This window comes from Momordica charantia (genome assembly GCF_013281855.1).
Source record: "Momordica charantia cultivar OHB3-1 chromosome 9 unlocalized genomic scaffold, Mcharantia_2.0 BLBB01000009.1, whole genome shotgun sequence".
NCBI classification, from domain to species: domain Eukaryota; kingdom Viridiplantae; phylum Streptophyta; class Magnoliopsida; order Cucurbitales; family Cucurbitaceae; genus Momordica; species Momordica charantia.
The window spans coordinates 7,004,339-7,019,731 of NW_028275167.1; the positions used below are offsets into that span (position 1 = coordinate 7,004,339).

The window sequence follows — 15,393 nt, forward strand, 5'->3', positions numbered from 1 at the left end:
TTTGTTTTTTTTTGTTTTGTCTTTTCTTTTTTGTTGTTTTTTTTTGTAATACTGTAGAAATGTCGATTTACCTCTCATGTTAGTATCGAATCCAATGGGTTAAATCACCTATTTCCGATCAAAAGTTTATAAGTTCGAATCCCCACCTCACATAGTGTTTTACTAAATAAAAAAAAATATCACTTTGCACTTTACTCTAAGATAAATGTTGTAATTTTCCCTAAAGCTTTACAAAAGCGTCGCAAATTTAACCATTTTCATTTGAAACGAAAAAATATTCTCATATTTACCAAATGAATCAGAGGATATATATTTCTCCTGTTGTGTACGTGTCATTGACATTGCAATGGTGGACTTGAAATATCACATCAGAAAGGCCTAGCATTACTTTCAGAGCACAACTTTACAATTAGTAATTCTCCATTGAGAAAACAGAAGAGATACATTACAACACAATACAATACAAGCATTTCCCTCACTTTCATATCATCATCTCTCTCTTTTTTCATCATAAATTCCATATATATCTGTTATTTTAACCTACAGCTGACACTATTCAGAGGGGGGGAAAAATTTACCCCACAAGTTGAATTCACAGCTTTAGACTTCACAGTGACATTGCTCCTTCAATGCCTCTGCTTGCGTTCCTCGTAAACAATAAGATCATTGATCGTTCAATGTCTTAGACATTGTTCCATCGCTCTGCTTTCTCATCCGTTTCAGGGTTTGGTTTGCAGGAGTGAAGCATATAGTTGCAGGCTGCTACAGCTTCGGCAACTGTAAGATAGATCCATTCGTGTCCGAGGTTGTCGATGAACCTGCCCTTGTCAAGTTTCTTCATCACCTCTGCACCGGGGTTGGCCAAGACTATCTGCGTAGATAGGAAAGAAAAAAGAACTTCAAGTGGATGACAAATATTAAAGATTTAAAAGAGTGGCCCAATGAGCTGATAATAGTCTTGTTGATTCTAGGAGACTCTGGAAAAACCTAAGATAAACAATAATTTAATAAGAGTTACGGTCGCTAATACGCAATTCATTTTCAGAGAATGACTCATCTCATGTTTGAGTTGCATAGTTGAGAAAGACCCTAAACTTATTCGGTTCTATTCTCGCCAGTCTTGTTTTCTAAGTTGCCACATAGGTACAAAATTCTATATTTTCAGTAAGATTTTGGTTTTCTTCCTTATACGTATATCCTATCATGGTTGTTCTTGAATAAGAAGGTTTGTCATTCTTAAATTATCATAATTTTCTGACATATATTTAGATTGTCAGATGAACGCCTAGGATCAAACCTCATCCATATGAAGTTCGACAATACAAATGCTTTGCATGATTTTTAACTTCTAAATCTATTTTACAGTTGAAAGAGAGAATATGCTGCAGGAAAATGGAAGTTTTTAACAGTGAAATAATGTACCTGCAACCCCCTTCTGTCTAAAATCTTCTTGATTTCTTCAAACATGCTTATTCCGCTCGTGTCAATGTTTCCAACAGCTGAAAAGGAAATTAATTCTCAGAGTTTGGTTCAAAACAAAACAACATGTTCGTCCATTTCAGCAGTTAAAGATCCAATACTTACCACTCATGTCCAATAGTACATATTGTAATGTGCTTTCTCCTGAAGCTTTTATCCTGTCTTCCTCTTCATCAACCCACCTTATAATCCTAAAGAATAAAAGTTTTGACTTCAGGACAAACTTCCAAAAAATCCATCCAAGTAATGATTCACTCGAATCCACATCTATTTAAAAGAAAAAGTTGACATTGCAATGTATGTCAATGGCATGTGCCAATGTGATAGATGGGATACCTTTCTCTCAAGTAGCTGGAATTTGCAAAGTAAATGGGTGCGTCAATCTCAAGTATGAGAATGCCAGGAACATTATCAGCATTCGGGTATTGCTCGACGTTCCTGTAAACAGTGGAATTGGGAAGGTTTCCGAGCACAAGCGTCCTCGGCCTTGCGACGAACAAAAGTAGTCTAAGCACAGATATTGCTACCTGCAATAAGATGGATCAAGATTATTAGACTACCACACTAAACTCCAAAATGCCTAAGCTAAATAGGCTATATGGAGGAGGAATGACATTACATAATTCAAAATCAAACACAAGACCTCCTAGTTAGCTAGTAGATTATTATGTCATATTAAGTTTTTATGCACAATGGCTATTGAGATCCCTAAAAAACGACACGATACAGAGGGGGAATTCAGGCAGACATTTTATCAAACACCTTACGGGCGCACCCAAAAACTCGAAAGAAAAAACCACATCATACCGCGATGACCAGGCCAATTTCAACACTGGCGAAGACGACGCCGGCATAAGCGCCGATGCAGACAACGAAATCGAACTTATCGACCTTCCAGAGGTGAATGGCGGCCTCGTAGTCGATGAGGCCAAGCATGGCCGAAATGATGATGGAAGAAAGCACCACGAGAGGAGTGTAGTGGAACAGGGGAGTCAAGAACAAGAGCGTCAACATGACCGCGATCGCCATGACCACGTTCGATACCGCCGTCTTGCACCCGGCGTTGTAGTTCACCGCCGATCGCGAAAATGGGCCTGCAAATTGTGCGATTTCCGATGGATTTCAATATTACGAATGGGGGTTTCCGTAGTAATGGGAGTTGAATTGGGAGATAATGGAATTGGAGGAGGAAGTTGTGCGTTTACCTGTGGTGAGATAGCAAGAGAAGCAAGAGCCGACCATGTTCATGGTGCCAATGGCTACCATTTCTTTGTTGCCATCAATGTTGTAATGCTTGAACATCGCGAAGCTCCTCCCAACTGCTATTCCTTCCTGTGATCATTATCAATATCAATATCCCATTCAAAAATTGATTCTCATCTTCAATTTTCACTCCTAAACTATTTTTCCTTGATCTTATTTCACATCTCTTTTTATTTTTATTTTGGTTTCTATAACGTCAAAATATCTCTTTTAATCTCTATTAGTACCATAAAATAATATGTGCTAGAAATTTCGCTACAAGCAAGCAAGATAAGGTAACTCCTATTTCTAAAGTTTGTAGTTCAGACTTCTTCCGTACTTGACTTACGAGCTTGTGTAGTACTCGCTCCTATCGAGTGAGCGAAACCTTCAATTTAGGAGCTCTCCTATCGGACCTTGTTAATCTTAACACTCTTAAAAGTTAATATTTTGATCTATATTTACAAAATTAGGAAAATCCTATGATATAAAATTTATGGTTATAATTAAAAAATTTTAGTGGGTGAAATTATGCTAAAATTTTGAGATAATAATAAAAATGAAGGGACCCTTAATGCAGTTGTTTCGTTACTAATGTGAAAATTTTCCTTCGAAGTGCCTTAGGGAATCAGGGTACAAAACTTTTGCCAGTGCGAGTGCTTCCAATAGCACCTCTGGTTCGAGGAATAGTCGAAGTCATACTCAACCAAAAAATGATGTCATCCAAATCTATGTCAAGTAATTGTAGTAAAACTTGATTCGTTATCCCAACATTCTGACTAAAATAACAAAATTTAGAAGTATATTGATTAAAATAAATACATAAAAAAGATGAAAATAATATTTAAATTTTAGAAAAAAAATAAAAGGATAGAAGAAAAATGCATAATAATTAGATTACCGCAAGAGCAATGATGCCAGTGATGATGCCGGTTTTAATTGCAACGGAAAGATAAGGCGACACGAACACTAAATCTGTGATCGACACTGGATTTAGCCCTTTCTTCAATTCTCCAATCTGTCAATAAATTATTTATTTTAACTCTCTATTTCTTTATTTAATAGAAATAATTTCTTTTTTTTTAATCTTTTTTCTAAACAAATGTTATTTGCTCAAAAATATAAAACACAGTGTACAATTACCAAATGGGCCAAGTCTTCTTACGTTTCTAGCTCGGTTGAAATGTTGTTAAATAAAAATATTATTTCATCATTAATTCATTATTGACTTATTAAATATATAATAAATATTAGAAAAATAAATACCAAACATAAAATTTGAATATTTAATTTCCATGTAAAAATTTTACTTTTTTTTAATTTAAAATTTTAGAGAACCAAAAAACAAAAAATACTAACCAAACATGTTTCTATTTCAAAATAAAAGATAGTAACCAAACTAGTTTCGTTATCGTGAAAACGAAAAAGAAGAAACATGAATATTACTTAACCTTTAATTATTATTATTATTATTATTATTATTATTATTATTTGTCAATACGAAAAAGAAAAGTTGAAAGAAAGAGAGGAAACTTTTGAAAAAGGGTTGAAAGAAGGTCCAATCAAACCTAAAGGATGGGACCAATGAAACATATTCTATTATTGGTGGGGGCCCATTCGCTTAAAAGAGAACCATTATATATATATATATATATTTATTTATTTAAGTGTTTGATAACTTATTCCAAAGAGTGAAACAACAAAATAAAATTTTTTATTTTTCGTTTCTATTCATAGTTCTTTTTAAATAGATAAAAAATTTTATTGTTAAATTGCACAATAAATATCAAACAAGAAATATAATGGTTTTTTTTAGTTTCATATAAACCTTTTCCTTTCTAGATCTAAAATTTGAAATAAACAAAACAAGAAATGATTACCATTTCTTTTTTTTATAAAATGAAGAAACAAAAAATATGTACAAAAATAGTTGTATTTTTCTTGATTCAACCAGGAAAAGAACGAAGAAAAAAAAAGAAGCGTAATATATATTACCAAACATATCATTGGATACCAAATTGAAAGAAATGTATGATAACAAAATATGATTAAACCAAAAACTTCATATTCATTCATGTGAAGCCATAGATTTTGTTTGTATTCTAAATTGGCAGAGTCGGCCAAGACTGAATTTTGTTTGTTTTAGAGGTACCAAAAATTGGACTGAACTCTAATATAATATAATTAATTAATTTTAATTTGTAGAGAGAGAAATAAAATGGAGAAAAAGAAAAAATAGTTTACCACTTCGACGCCATGTTTCTCTGCATGAGTGAGAAACACCAGAAGGCTGCCCAGAATCACTGAGGTCAAAGGTGCCATTGCAGATATCCAGAAGAACCTTGGCTTTTTCTTGCTCTGCCATATTCACATAAATTTAGTGTCACTATTATAAATGTTAAAAGATTCCAAGTTGAAAAGAAAAATGACCCGTCAAAACAAACATAGTTTAGCGGTAATTACCGTATATCTCTAATCAAGAGGTTGTGAGTTTGATCTCTCACTGTCACATGTTTTTTTTTTTAATATCCGTAAGTGTTCGGACCAGTTTACGCATACCTCGAATAATCTCATGGAACCCACCGCCACATGTTGTACTAAAAAAAATGTTTTAAATGCTTGAAAAAGTGGGTGGGCTTGGATATTTGGTTGAAAAATGGGTGTGAACAAGAAGTTTGTGGGTGATTGTAGAAGAAAATTTGAAATGAAAATTGAGAGGAAAAAGACTAAAATAATTAAGATTATACTATGGAAAGAAGCTAATTCCTATCCAAAATAATTAATTAAAAGCAAAGAAAAGTTCAAATCAAGAAAAGAGTGATTCCTAACTACTTGTACCAACCTTATTCTTCATTATTTCTTTACCTTCATTATTCTTTCTCAAAAATTTCAAAAAATAAAAATAATAATAAAATAAAAGAAAAAAAGAAATTGACTAAAATTTCGAAAATATATTTTCTGAAAGTGAAAAAAAATCTAAAGCAAACAAAATATAGGTACATGTAGTTGTTATAAACTTAAATTAAAGAAATTAAATATTAAACGAAATTGTTATAGAACGATTGCTTTTAGATGACATGTCTAATATGCTAAGTCATGTACGGATTGACATCAAATTTGAGTTAAACACTTGTGACTTTTGCTAATTAACCCATCACTTAAAACTCTAATCCACTTCTTCTGGCTTGTCAAAGAAGTAATTAAGATGATTAAATACAATTAATTAAATCAACAAAAGATAGTCAACATGATCTTGCTTGTTATTAAAAATAGAAAAAAAAAATTAAATGATATCTTTCCACGTGGACGATGGACACTTGACAATCCCAAATCCAAAATTGCCTAAATATTTGGTAAATTTTGGTTGGTGCCATGCATGATTTTTTTTACCACAAAAATGAGCTAGTGGGTATATGATGTGACACTCTGTCTAATTATTTAAATTAAATCTATGATAAATTTTTATAACTAAAAAATCTTTTTCACGAACCTAACTCAACGATAGATGACATGAATTTATATTAACTTACAAAATATCTAGTGACGAGGAGGAAGAAAAGAAAACCGCATCCCAAAACTCCGCTTTCCCATCTCCACTGCAATAGATCAGTTAAACAAAAATAATTAACAAAAAAATTAGCATCAAACTTACACCTAATATTCCAATTCTTATTTTAGAATTGGAAAGAGGAGAAACGAGATAGGGGTGTTTTAACCTTTGTGAAAATCACTTCTCTTTTCATTGATCAAGTTTGACAAATTAAAAAATTTATTTTAAAAAAGTTTAAAACCACTTTAAATTGATTTTTAAAGTATGATTTCAATTATACTTAAATTTATTTTTTTAAATCACTCGTTCTACTATCACTCATAAATACATCTTTAATTTGCTGAAATAGATAATTACTATCTAAATCGACCAAACTTTATATGATCATATAATCATAATAATTTATTAACTTGAAATAATTTATTACGACGTAGTTAAATATCATTTTAAAATTCTCATATCATGCTTTTTTTTAAAAAAAAAAATGTTAAAAGGACAGACAAAATTTATAAATAGATAGGACGCATAGGAGTGGGAGTATAAATATAGACAAGGCACGTGGTGTAGGGCTTTAAAGTTGAAACAAAAAAGTGAGAGCTTTCCAATTATATATTCATAAAATCAATTATTATTTTTCAAAATTAACCACAAAAAAATAATAATAAATAAAACATGTGAATTGAAGTGGGGCTTGTTTTGTCTACACTACAACCAAAATTAATTCTTTTTTTTTCAGTCCCTAATATTTATGTTATTCTCCAATTTCACCCCTAAAACTTCATTTAATTTTGTTAATACATTTTAACCTCCTACCAAACAATGAGGTTTTTTTTTCTTGATATCCGTGAATGTTCGGGTGAGATTACGCGCACCTCGACTAATCTCACAAGGCAACCATCTGATCCTACAACATTTGGTGCCGGAAAACACATTTGAATTACTAATTCCTAAGATAGACCGTCATCATGGAATTTGAACGAGGTTGAAATTTTTAATTAGAGTATTTGAGAAGTGAAGAAAGAGAACCTCGTGAACTTGAGTGAAGACGGAGCGGAGGACGGAGACAAGGTCAGTTGCGTGGGTGAAATGAGTTAGGCCGAGGATGCCTTTAAGTTGCTGAAGGCACACCACCGTCGCAGCGCCTGCCATGAACCCGACTATGGTTGCATGTGACAAAAAATCCACGATGAACCCTAACCTACAACATCCATATATCCATGCAACTATTCAATTTTACTATAATATCAAAGAAGAAAAAAAACTTTTATTTGGCTTTTATAAATCAATTAATTATTTTTGTTTTATTATATCATAGGTAGAGAGAGAGAGAGAGAGAGAGAGAGAGAGAGAGAGAGAGAGAGAGAGTTAGGCAGAGACAAGGCAAAAGTGATGATGAATATGATAGGGAATGGATCTGCATTTCGCTGTTTCAAGATTATTCCTTCACATTATATTATATAATAATATAAAAATCAAGAATCTCATCCATATTATTATTCCCCTTGTTTTTTTCCCCCAAAATTAATAATAAATAAACTTAGCCCATCCTATCATATAATTAATACTTAATGATTGATTAGAAAAAGGTTAATCTATTCTAAGAAAGAAAAAATTGTGCGGTAATTTTTAATTTATATCTCTATATTTTAACTAAATATCTTAAAACATCCGACATTATTAACTTAGACCCTTGGTTAACGTTCTTATTTCTTATTTCTCCTCTTCCATTTCTAATAATAATAAAAAAAGAATTACAGGATCCCAACATACATGAATTTAAACATGATAAAACAATTCCATTATTTATATTTTACAATAAAGAGAATGTTTTCAAAAAGTGAGAAACAACAAATATAGTTACCGATAAAACGTTTGAATTTTTTAAAAAAATTAGAAACGTTATCAAATGGGCTTTTAATATTTTTTACGTTTAATTTGATTGTCAATCTAAACCTATCTCTAAATACATAGTTATTCATTGGCTTTGAAATTGGAGGTTAAAATTTCTATTCTCAATAATTATTTTCACCCTTTCTAATAGGAAAATATTTATGACTCTTTTTACCATCTTTTTTTAAAAAATTGACAGTTAAAAGTTAAAAAGGGGGAAGTGGATATTAATTTTACCTTAAGAGGCCTAAGGAAGCTTGGAAGACGCCGGCGAAGAAAGTGGCGGTGAAGGCAAGGTGAAGATAGAGGGTGGGATTCTGTGCGGCGTTAACCTCCGCTCCCAACATTGAGCTTATCAGAAGCGACGCCACCGCCACCGTCCCCACCGCTAGATCCTTCGAGCTTCCCATCATCGCGTAGATCAACGGCGGAATGAAGCTTGAATCTGCGCCCATTAGTTTCCAAATATCACATTTCTGATTAGATTATTCACAACAACCGCCATCCCACAATATCTCAAAATACCAAAACTAAATTTACACTGCTGCGAGTGGGACCCCTGCTTTTGTTCTCTAATTATTATTTCTTAAAAAAAAAAACACATCTACATTTTTAGACGTTTGAAAAATGGTGTTGGAAAGAAATATATTTGAGTGAGAAATTGATCTGATAGAATTTGAGACAACGAAATAATAAATATAAAATTAAGTTTGAAAATAAATAAAACAGATTAAAATAAAATTAGGTAGGAAGAAAACTTTAAAATAAAAATTAGATAGAGAATCGACAACCTTTTCCCTCCATTTTAGATTATATCACATCAATTTTTTATTTTAAATATTCATGAAGTTTCAAAAAAGTTTATGAGAGATCAAAGGAAAAAAAGAGTTATTTTTAAAAGAAAGATAAAGTTTTAGGTATTCTTATTCATTTATTATTATTATTATTACTTTTTTAAATACTAATAATTCTCACAATATTTATTTTGGTCTATTTTACTTACTGTATTATAAATTTTATTTTTAATCTAACTTTTTTTATTATAAATTTCAATTCGTGTTATTTTTTATTATTTTTAATCTAAAATTAATATATTTCTTAAAATGTAATTATTATTTTATATTAAAGAATTTTCGATAGGTGTCAAATTCGTGTTAAAATTTTACAACAAGAGACTAAAATTATCACTCCGTAACATACATAAATTAATACAAATTTATCACTTTTTTAAATAAATAAACCAAAGTTAATGAAACAAGAAAGTAAGATGTTTTATTTTTTTATTTTGTTTGGGGGGCAGGGAGGTAATTTAGTTTGTTGGGTTTACTTACAGAGGCCGAGAATGGGGGGCAAGTTAGCGAGCTTGGCGTAGCTGATGCCCTGAGGAATGGCGAGGCTGGCAATGGTGATGCCTGAAACGACGTCGGATTTCAGGAGCCCCAACGTGTAGCGCGGGGCCCACTCCAGCACCGGGAAGAAGTACTGAAAACCGAGGAGGATCTTTCTCGCCGGCGGCTGGTTCTTGAACTGCCGCAGTGGGTCGTCCGGGAAGAACGTCTCCTTCAGGGAGTTCTTCAGCGACTTCACAAACGGCTGCGGCGCCGGAATCGCCACCCGGTGGGAGCACTCGCCGCCGCCCGCCGCCGAAGATGGGTATACATAGTCGGCGTTACCCATCGGAAGGAAAAAAAAAGGAGGTGGGTGCGAAGGGAGAGGAGGTTTGTGGATGTGGGTGAGAAGAGAAGAGTACGTAATTTTGCTTGCAAGGAGTGGAGGAGGAAGGGGTGGCTTTATATAAAAACAATTCAAATTAAAAAAGAGAAAACAGAGGTGGGGCCCGCGCCGGGGGCTTCCGTGTGATTTTGCAATTTTTTTTCAGTGCTCGGTGGGTCCCACCGGTACTGTTGCCTTGTAGGTACACACGTCCCCAATTTTAGTTTTGATTCTAATATATATATATATATATGTGCGGTTTATTTTTTATTTTTATTTTTAAATTTAGTCGTTATTATTTAAGTTTCTTTTAATTTATTTCTTTACGTTTTTAATGATTTTCAATTTAGTTCTCACTCATGGTGAAAGTTAAAACTAATTGATGGTAAATTTACATTAGTATAATACTTAGTAAATGAGTGGAAGTTTGGAGGAGAAAAAGTTATAAGGAAAAGAAAACTCAAAATTTCAATAAATTTCTTCGAAATTTGAGGGATGAATTTGAAAATTTTCTCTCACAAATAATATATTTTATCGTCTAAATATATACCAATTCGTTGTATAAATTTATCATCAACTAGTTTTAATATTTATCGATGGTGAGAATCTAAATTGAAAAATACTAAAATATGAGGGATTATATTGAAATTTTTTAAACAGTGTGGGCTAAACCGAAAAAACTATCCAACACTATGGACTAAAGCATATGGAATAAAAACAAAATTGAAGCTTACATTTAAAAAAGAAAATAAAATCTTTCCTTTCTCAAGGGATAAATATGAATTTTTTTCTATTAAAAAGTGGAATAAATATGAAATTTAGACATATAGCGTGCTCTAATAAAATTGGAACTAGTTTTATGATGCTTAAGGAAATCTTCTAATTATGAAGTTGGTCAAGACAAGAGATTAATTTGGACCATGCTTCATCCAAAATTTTGACACAATTTGTATTATGTTATAAATTTTAATAGACATTTTCAAGTACATTTTCTAACGTTAGAAGCTTAGTCCTTTTCTTTTTCCGTATGAATAACATATGGAGTGGGAGATTCGAACTTCCAATTTCTTGATTGATGATATGTATGTTAAATAATTGAATTATGTTCAAGTCGACAGAGACTTAATTGTTGTACTTCTAAAGATAAGATTAAAAAGAGTATCTGAATGAAAAACGTCGTAGAAATTTGAATACATAAATTTAAAATATGTTTTAATAAGCAATGTAATTATTAAAATAAACTTAAGGGTAAAATCTTGTAAAAGTTGATGTGAATGTGGATGGAATGCTATTATAGAAGAAGCTTGAACTCATGATTTAAATTTAAATTTTTATATGGCTTTGTAAACCACCAATCAACCTACATCACAAAAATGTCACTAACAAATGTTAATTTGTTTATACGTAACCAAGCTAATTAAAAAAATAAAATCAATTTATACCCCTAAATTTTGGGTTTGAATAAATTAAAACCCTAAACAAATAATTAATATCAATTAAAACTTTTCCTTTTCTTTTTCAGAAAAAAAAAGAATATCACTTAAATCCTTAAACTTTCATAAATAATCAATTTACACCTTCAGTTGAAGTTTATTCATTAATTTAACAAATCATTAATGCATAATTCCCACTTGTGTGTAGATTTGTTTAAGTGAAAGATTTAATAAAATATTAGAAGGAACTTCTTGAATCAATAGGTTGTAGTGGGATTTCACCCGATGAAAAATTTAGGAATAAGAGAAGATGAAAAACCAACACATTGATGTAAAAGCTACTATCACACTCGATTCTAATTTAGCGGTTTTCAAAAAGAACTTTATAACAAAGAGTGTAAATCGATTCACTTACGAAACTTTAGGATTTTAATCGGTATAATTATTAGTTTAAGTTTGGATTGATTTCAACCTACAAATTTTAGGGGTGTTAATTGAATTTTTTCAAGAAAAAAAAAGATACCTTTTACTTTTGTACTAGAGATTAGTTAATCAAATTTAACTTTAAAAATTCAATTTTATCAAATTTAAAATTTAAATTTGAATAATTAATGAAACTAATGTGACTTAAAACTATGAATTATAAATTTGGGCACGAAATAACTAATTAGTAGCTCAAATCAAATTTAGTTTTTTTTTTTTTTATATTGAGTACAGCATCTAGGGGTGGGAGATCGAACTTACAACCTTTTGATTGGAAATATATATGTCAATTACCGCTATGAATTAAGTTGAGCTAAATTTAGCTAATTAACCTAACACTCAAAATTAAGTTGCATATTCCCAATTACACCAAAGTATCTAGGCCTAGCTAGTCACAAATCAAACATGCTAAAAAGGCTCAAGTTTTGACATTTTTTACTTAGATTTTGAAATTATTTTTAAAAGTACTGGAAAATAAAATAAATAAATGGAAATAGTATTTTTTTAAACACAAACGGTTAAAAATAGAAGATAAAAAATAAAATGATTATTAGACCGACTTTAGTAATCCATCAATTAATATTCTAAGAATAAATTGAGAATTACCGAAAAATATTATGGACTATTTTATATATTTATCTTTTTTTTCAAGTTAATAATTGAATTCGAAAAATGAACATAACTCAACGGGTGAAAATACCAGTATAATATATTAAAAAAATGCAAAATTTATAATTTTTCTATTGGCGTGAAATAAATAATTAAACTTTATGGAATAAATAAATGTCGACGGAAGCGAAAAAACGTGCAGTGTATCTCCGAAGCGCAGACACCCCCCAGTGACCACTGACCACAAATAATAATGTGACGTGTCTATTAATAAATGAGTCAGCGAGTTCGTTCTGCCACGTGTACCGGGGCCAATGGGACACGTGGAAAGTTTAAAATCCTAGACTTAATTATTGGAGAAATCACTTTTAGAAGTCTTAATTGCTCAATTCTATAATAATTTCCTAAAGCCTAACCTTTGATGGTTCGGTCAGCGGGTTTGAAATTGTGTGAATTTTGCCACGTGGGATTTTTTTTTTTTTCATTTATTGATTTTTAATGAAGGAAAGAGCGGCTACCTAATTCAAAACTTTTTCAAGGATAGAATACAATACAATCTCATTTTGGTTGCACTAAACAAAATCACACCTAAAAAGTGGACAAATCCGACACGATTTTGGTTATTGGAATGGTTTTTCAAATCCAATTTGAGATTTAAGTATTTTGTAAATGAATTAAAATGGATGTCGCAAATAAGCTTCGGGTAAATCTCACTATTGATTAAATCGTATGTTAGTGTGAAGTTTAAGTGTAGTTTAGTTAGGTGAGAGCAAATGCTGTAACAGACAACGATATCATAATTTTTTTTGGCGTTTTATTCAAAGAGTCTCGACCCAATAGAGATAATTGTCTTTACCTATGTATTATGAAAATGTGTAACTTTGTGTTGGAAATCTAAAGATTTTATATTTACTATTTTATTTTATCATGTTATTTGTCTCCTTTAACTTGATCAGTCAACTCTTCCTAATAAATAGGAGTGATTGTAACTTGTTAAACTTAGACTCTCTAATAATGAGGTGACAGTCTAGGACAAAGTTCCCAAGGTGTGTTTGAACAGAGTTTTCCACAAGTTTCTTTTTTGTAAAATACAAAAGAGTTTGGTTTTGAATTTTATGATTTTAAGTATATAAATAATTGGGTATTTGTAAGAGAACTAAACTGTTACACAAGGTCTCTGGAAGAATTGTTGTATCTTTGGAGTCGAGTACCAAATAACTCAGTGCAGTGGGGTACATCTTCTCTATGGACAACGTAACGTTTACGAACGTGCCTCAATCCAAAATTTATAGGCTTTTCTTATCTCTATATTTTGTTGTTATTTAATTGAAAGTTTGTATTTATTATTTCAGAAATTCCACCGCCCTGAATATTTCCAACACTCTATATGCGTACTCCTAACAAATGCTACTTGATTCAAGTGAGTTGTAGCTAACCGACCATGTCAAAAACCAGGAAGCTATACCAAGTCCAAAGTGAGCTATAACCTAGTGGATGTACGTAGAGTATATTTTAGCCATACTACTCATAACCTTTACACGGAGTGTATGCACCCAATAACACGATGTTACATTTTGCACCAACCTATAACATCCTGCACAATTGTGACTATAGTAGTGACACCACAACTATTCATATAGGACGTCGAGAGGTTTACTTGTGACCAGCTCCTAACAACAAAAATTGAGATTGATATTATATTCACCCACTTCTAACATGTCATGTTTTTTAAAGTTGTGATTGGTGTGTATGTTTGACCTTACTAGCAATTCTACTACTAGGCACATCATATTGTTGTTTCTCTTATCAGTACATACACGTGGATGAATCGAAGAGGTCAAATCATCTTCTCTATTTAATTATTGAAACTCTTTCAAACTTGAAATTCGATTTAACTTAAGCATTTAAAAGATATCGGGGAAAACATCATCACGCCAATGTCAAAGAAGTACGTTCTCAAGTGCCATATTAATTACCTCCAACATTGCCACCTCTAACCATGTTGACATATATCTAACTCGTCTATACAGCTAGAATATCACAAATATATTTTGAAATATATATTTTTTTACAAAAGAAAACTTAATTGAAAAATGAAAACCAAGGCAATTTGGTTTGTATATGCAAAATCAATATTTTTGTCTATGTTGGTGTGGCCCATTTTTCTTGACTTGGTGTTCCATGTTTATACATCATCCAAATAAAGAAACCGATTTTGAAAAGAAGTCTTTGGTTGAAGTGACAATTTACACGCTTTGGCATATATATTCAAAATTATGTATTGATTTTCTAACCTAATTAATTAATCAATTAACAAAGTTATAGATATTAACTATATATAAGTATGAAGATGAAAATTTGAGCCTTTAAACCTTATAAAGAATTATCAGTCTTAGTCCACCGACTCATGTAGAATATTTTTATTGTTGAATGAATTGTGTTACGTCACAATAAAAATTATTATAATAGTGCTCAAACTTTTCTTTTTCGCTTCATGATGGTAATCCTTTCCTCATAGGAAGATTACAACTTTTTTATTTTATCTTTTTCGTAAAAGAAAATAACGCTAATAAGAGTTATCTTTCTCTAGAAACTTTTCATTATCGTGAAATCTAGAAATATTCCTTTTGTGTCCGCATCAACAAACAGTTTAAAATAGTCAGATTTTTGTAGAACAAGTTGTATATTGTACCTGAATTAGTGGCTCACTCTCTCTAAGTAACGAGGAGGGAGGTCAAAACATGCCACTAAAAGACTCTGTACTAAATAGCTTTCTCTTTTTCAAAATTAAACTCGCAGACAATACACTCCTATCCATATATTTCTTTGTTTGCGTATGCTTTTCGAAATCGTTTTTGAAAACTTAAAAAAGAAATTGAAAATTAAAGAAACGATGTTTTGAAAAACTTATTCTTGTTTTTAAAATTTTGCTAAAAGGTAGGATGTGTTTTTCTAAAAAATGAAAACATACATGATAAATTGTTAGCAAACGAC

At 31.3% G+C, this 15,393-nt stretch overlaps 1 protein-coding gene across 1 annotated transcript; it reads right to left on the reverse strand.

Annotated features, from left to right (window-relative positions):
- Window positions 1-350: 350 nt before the first annotated feature.
- SULTR3;1 (sulfate transporter 3;1) lies at window positions 351-9,940 on the reverse strand. The gene is made up of 12 exons (XM_022303030.2): window positions 9,493-9,940; window positions 8,399-8,606; window positions 7,298-7,469; window positions 6,252-6,317; window positions 4,966-5,079; window positions 3,623-3,739; window positions 2,685-2,811; window positions 2,287-2,573; window positions 1,816-2,006; window positions 1,585-1,670; window positions 1,423-1,499; window positions 351-871 (listed from the first exon to the last, which is right to left on the reverse strand). Exons 1-12 carry the CDS (start codon window positions 9,836-9,838, stop codon window positions 683-685), a joined length of 1,980 nt encoding a protein of 659 aa, XP_022158722.1. The 5' UTR covers window positions 9,839-9,940; the 3' UTR covers window positions 351-682.
- Window positions 9,941-15,393: the final 5,453 nt, after the last annotated feature.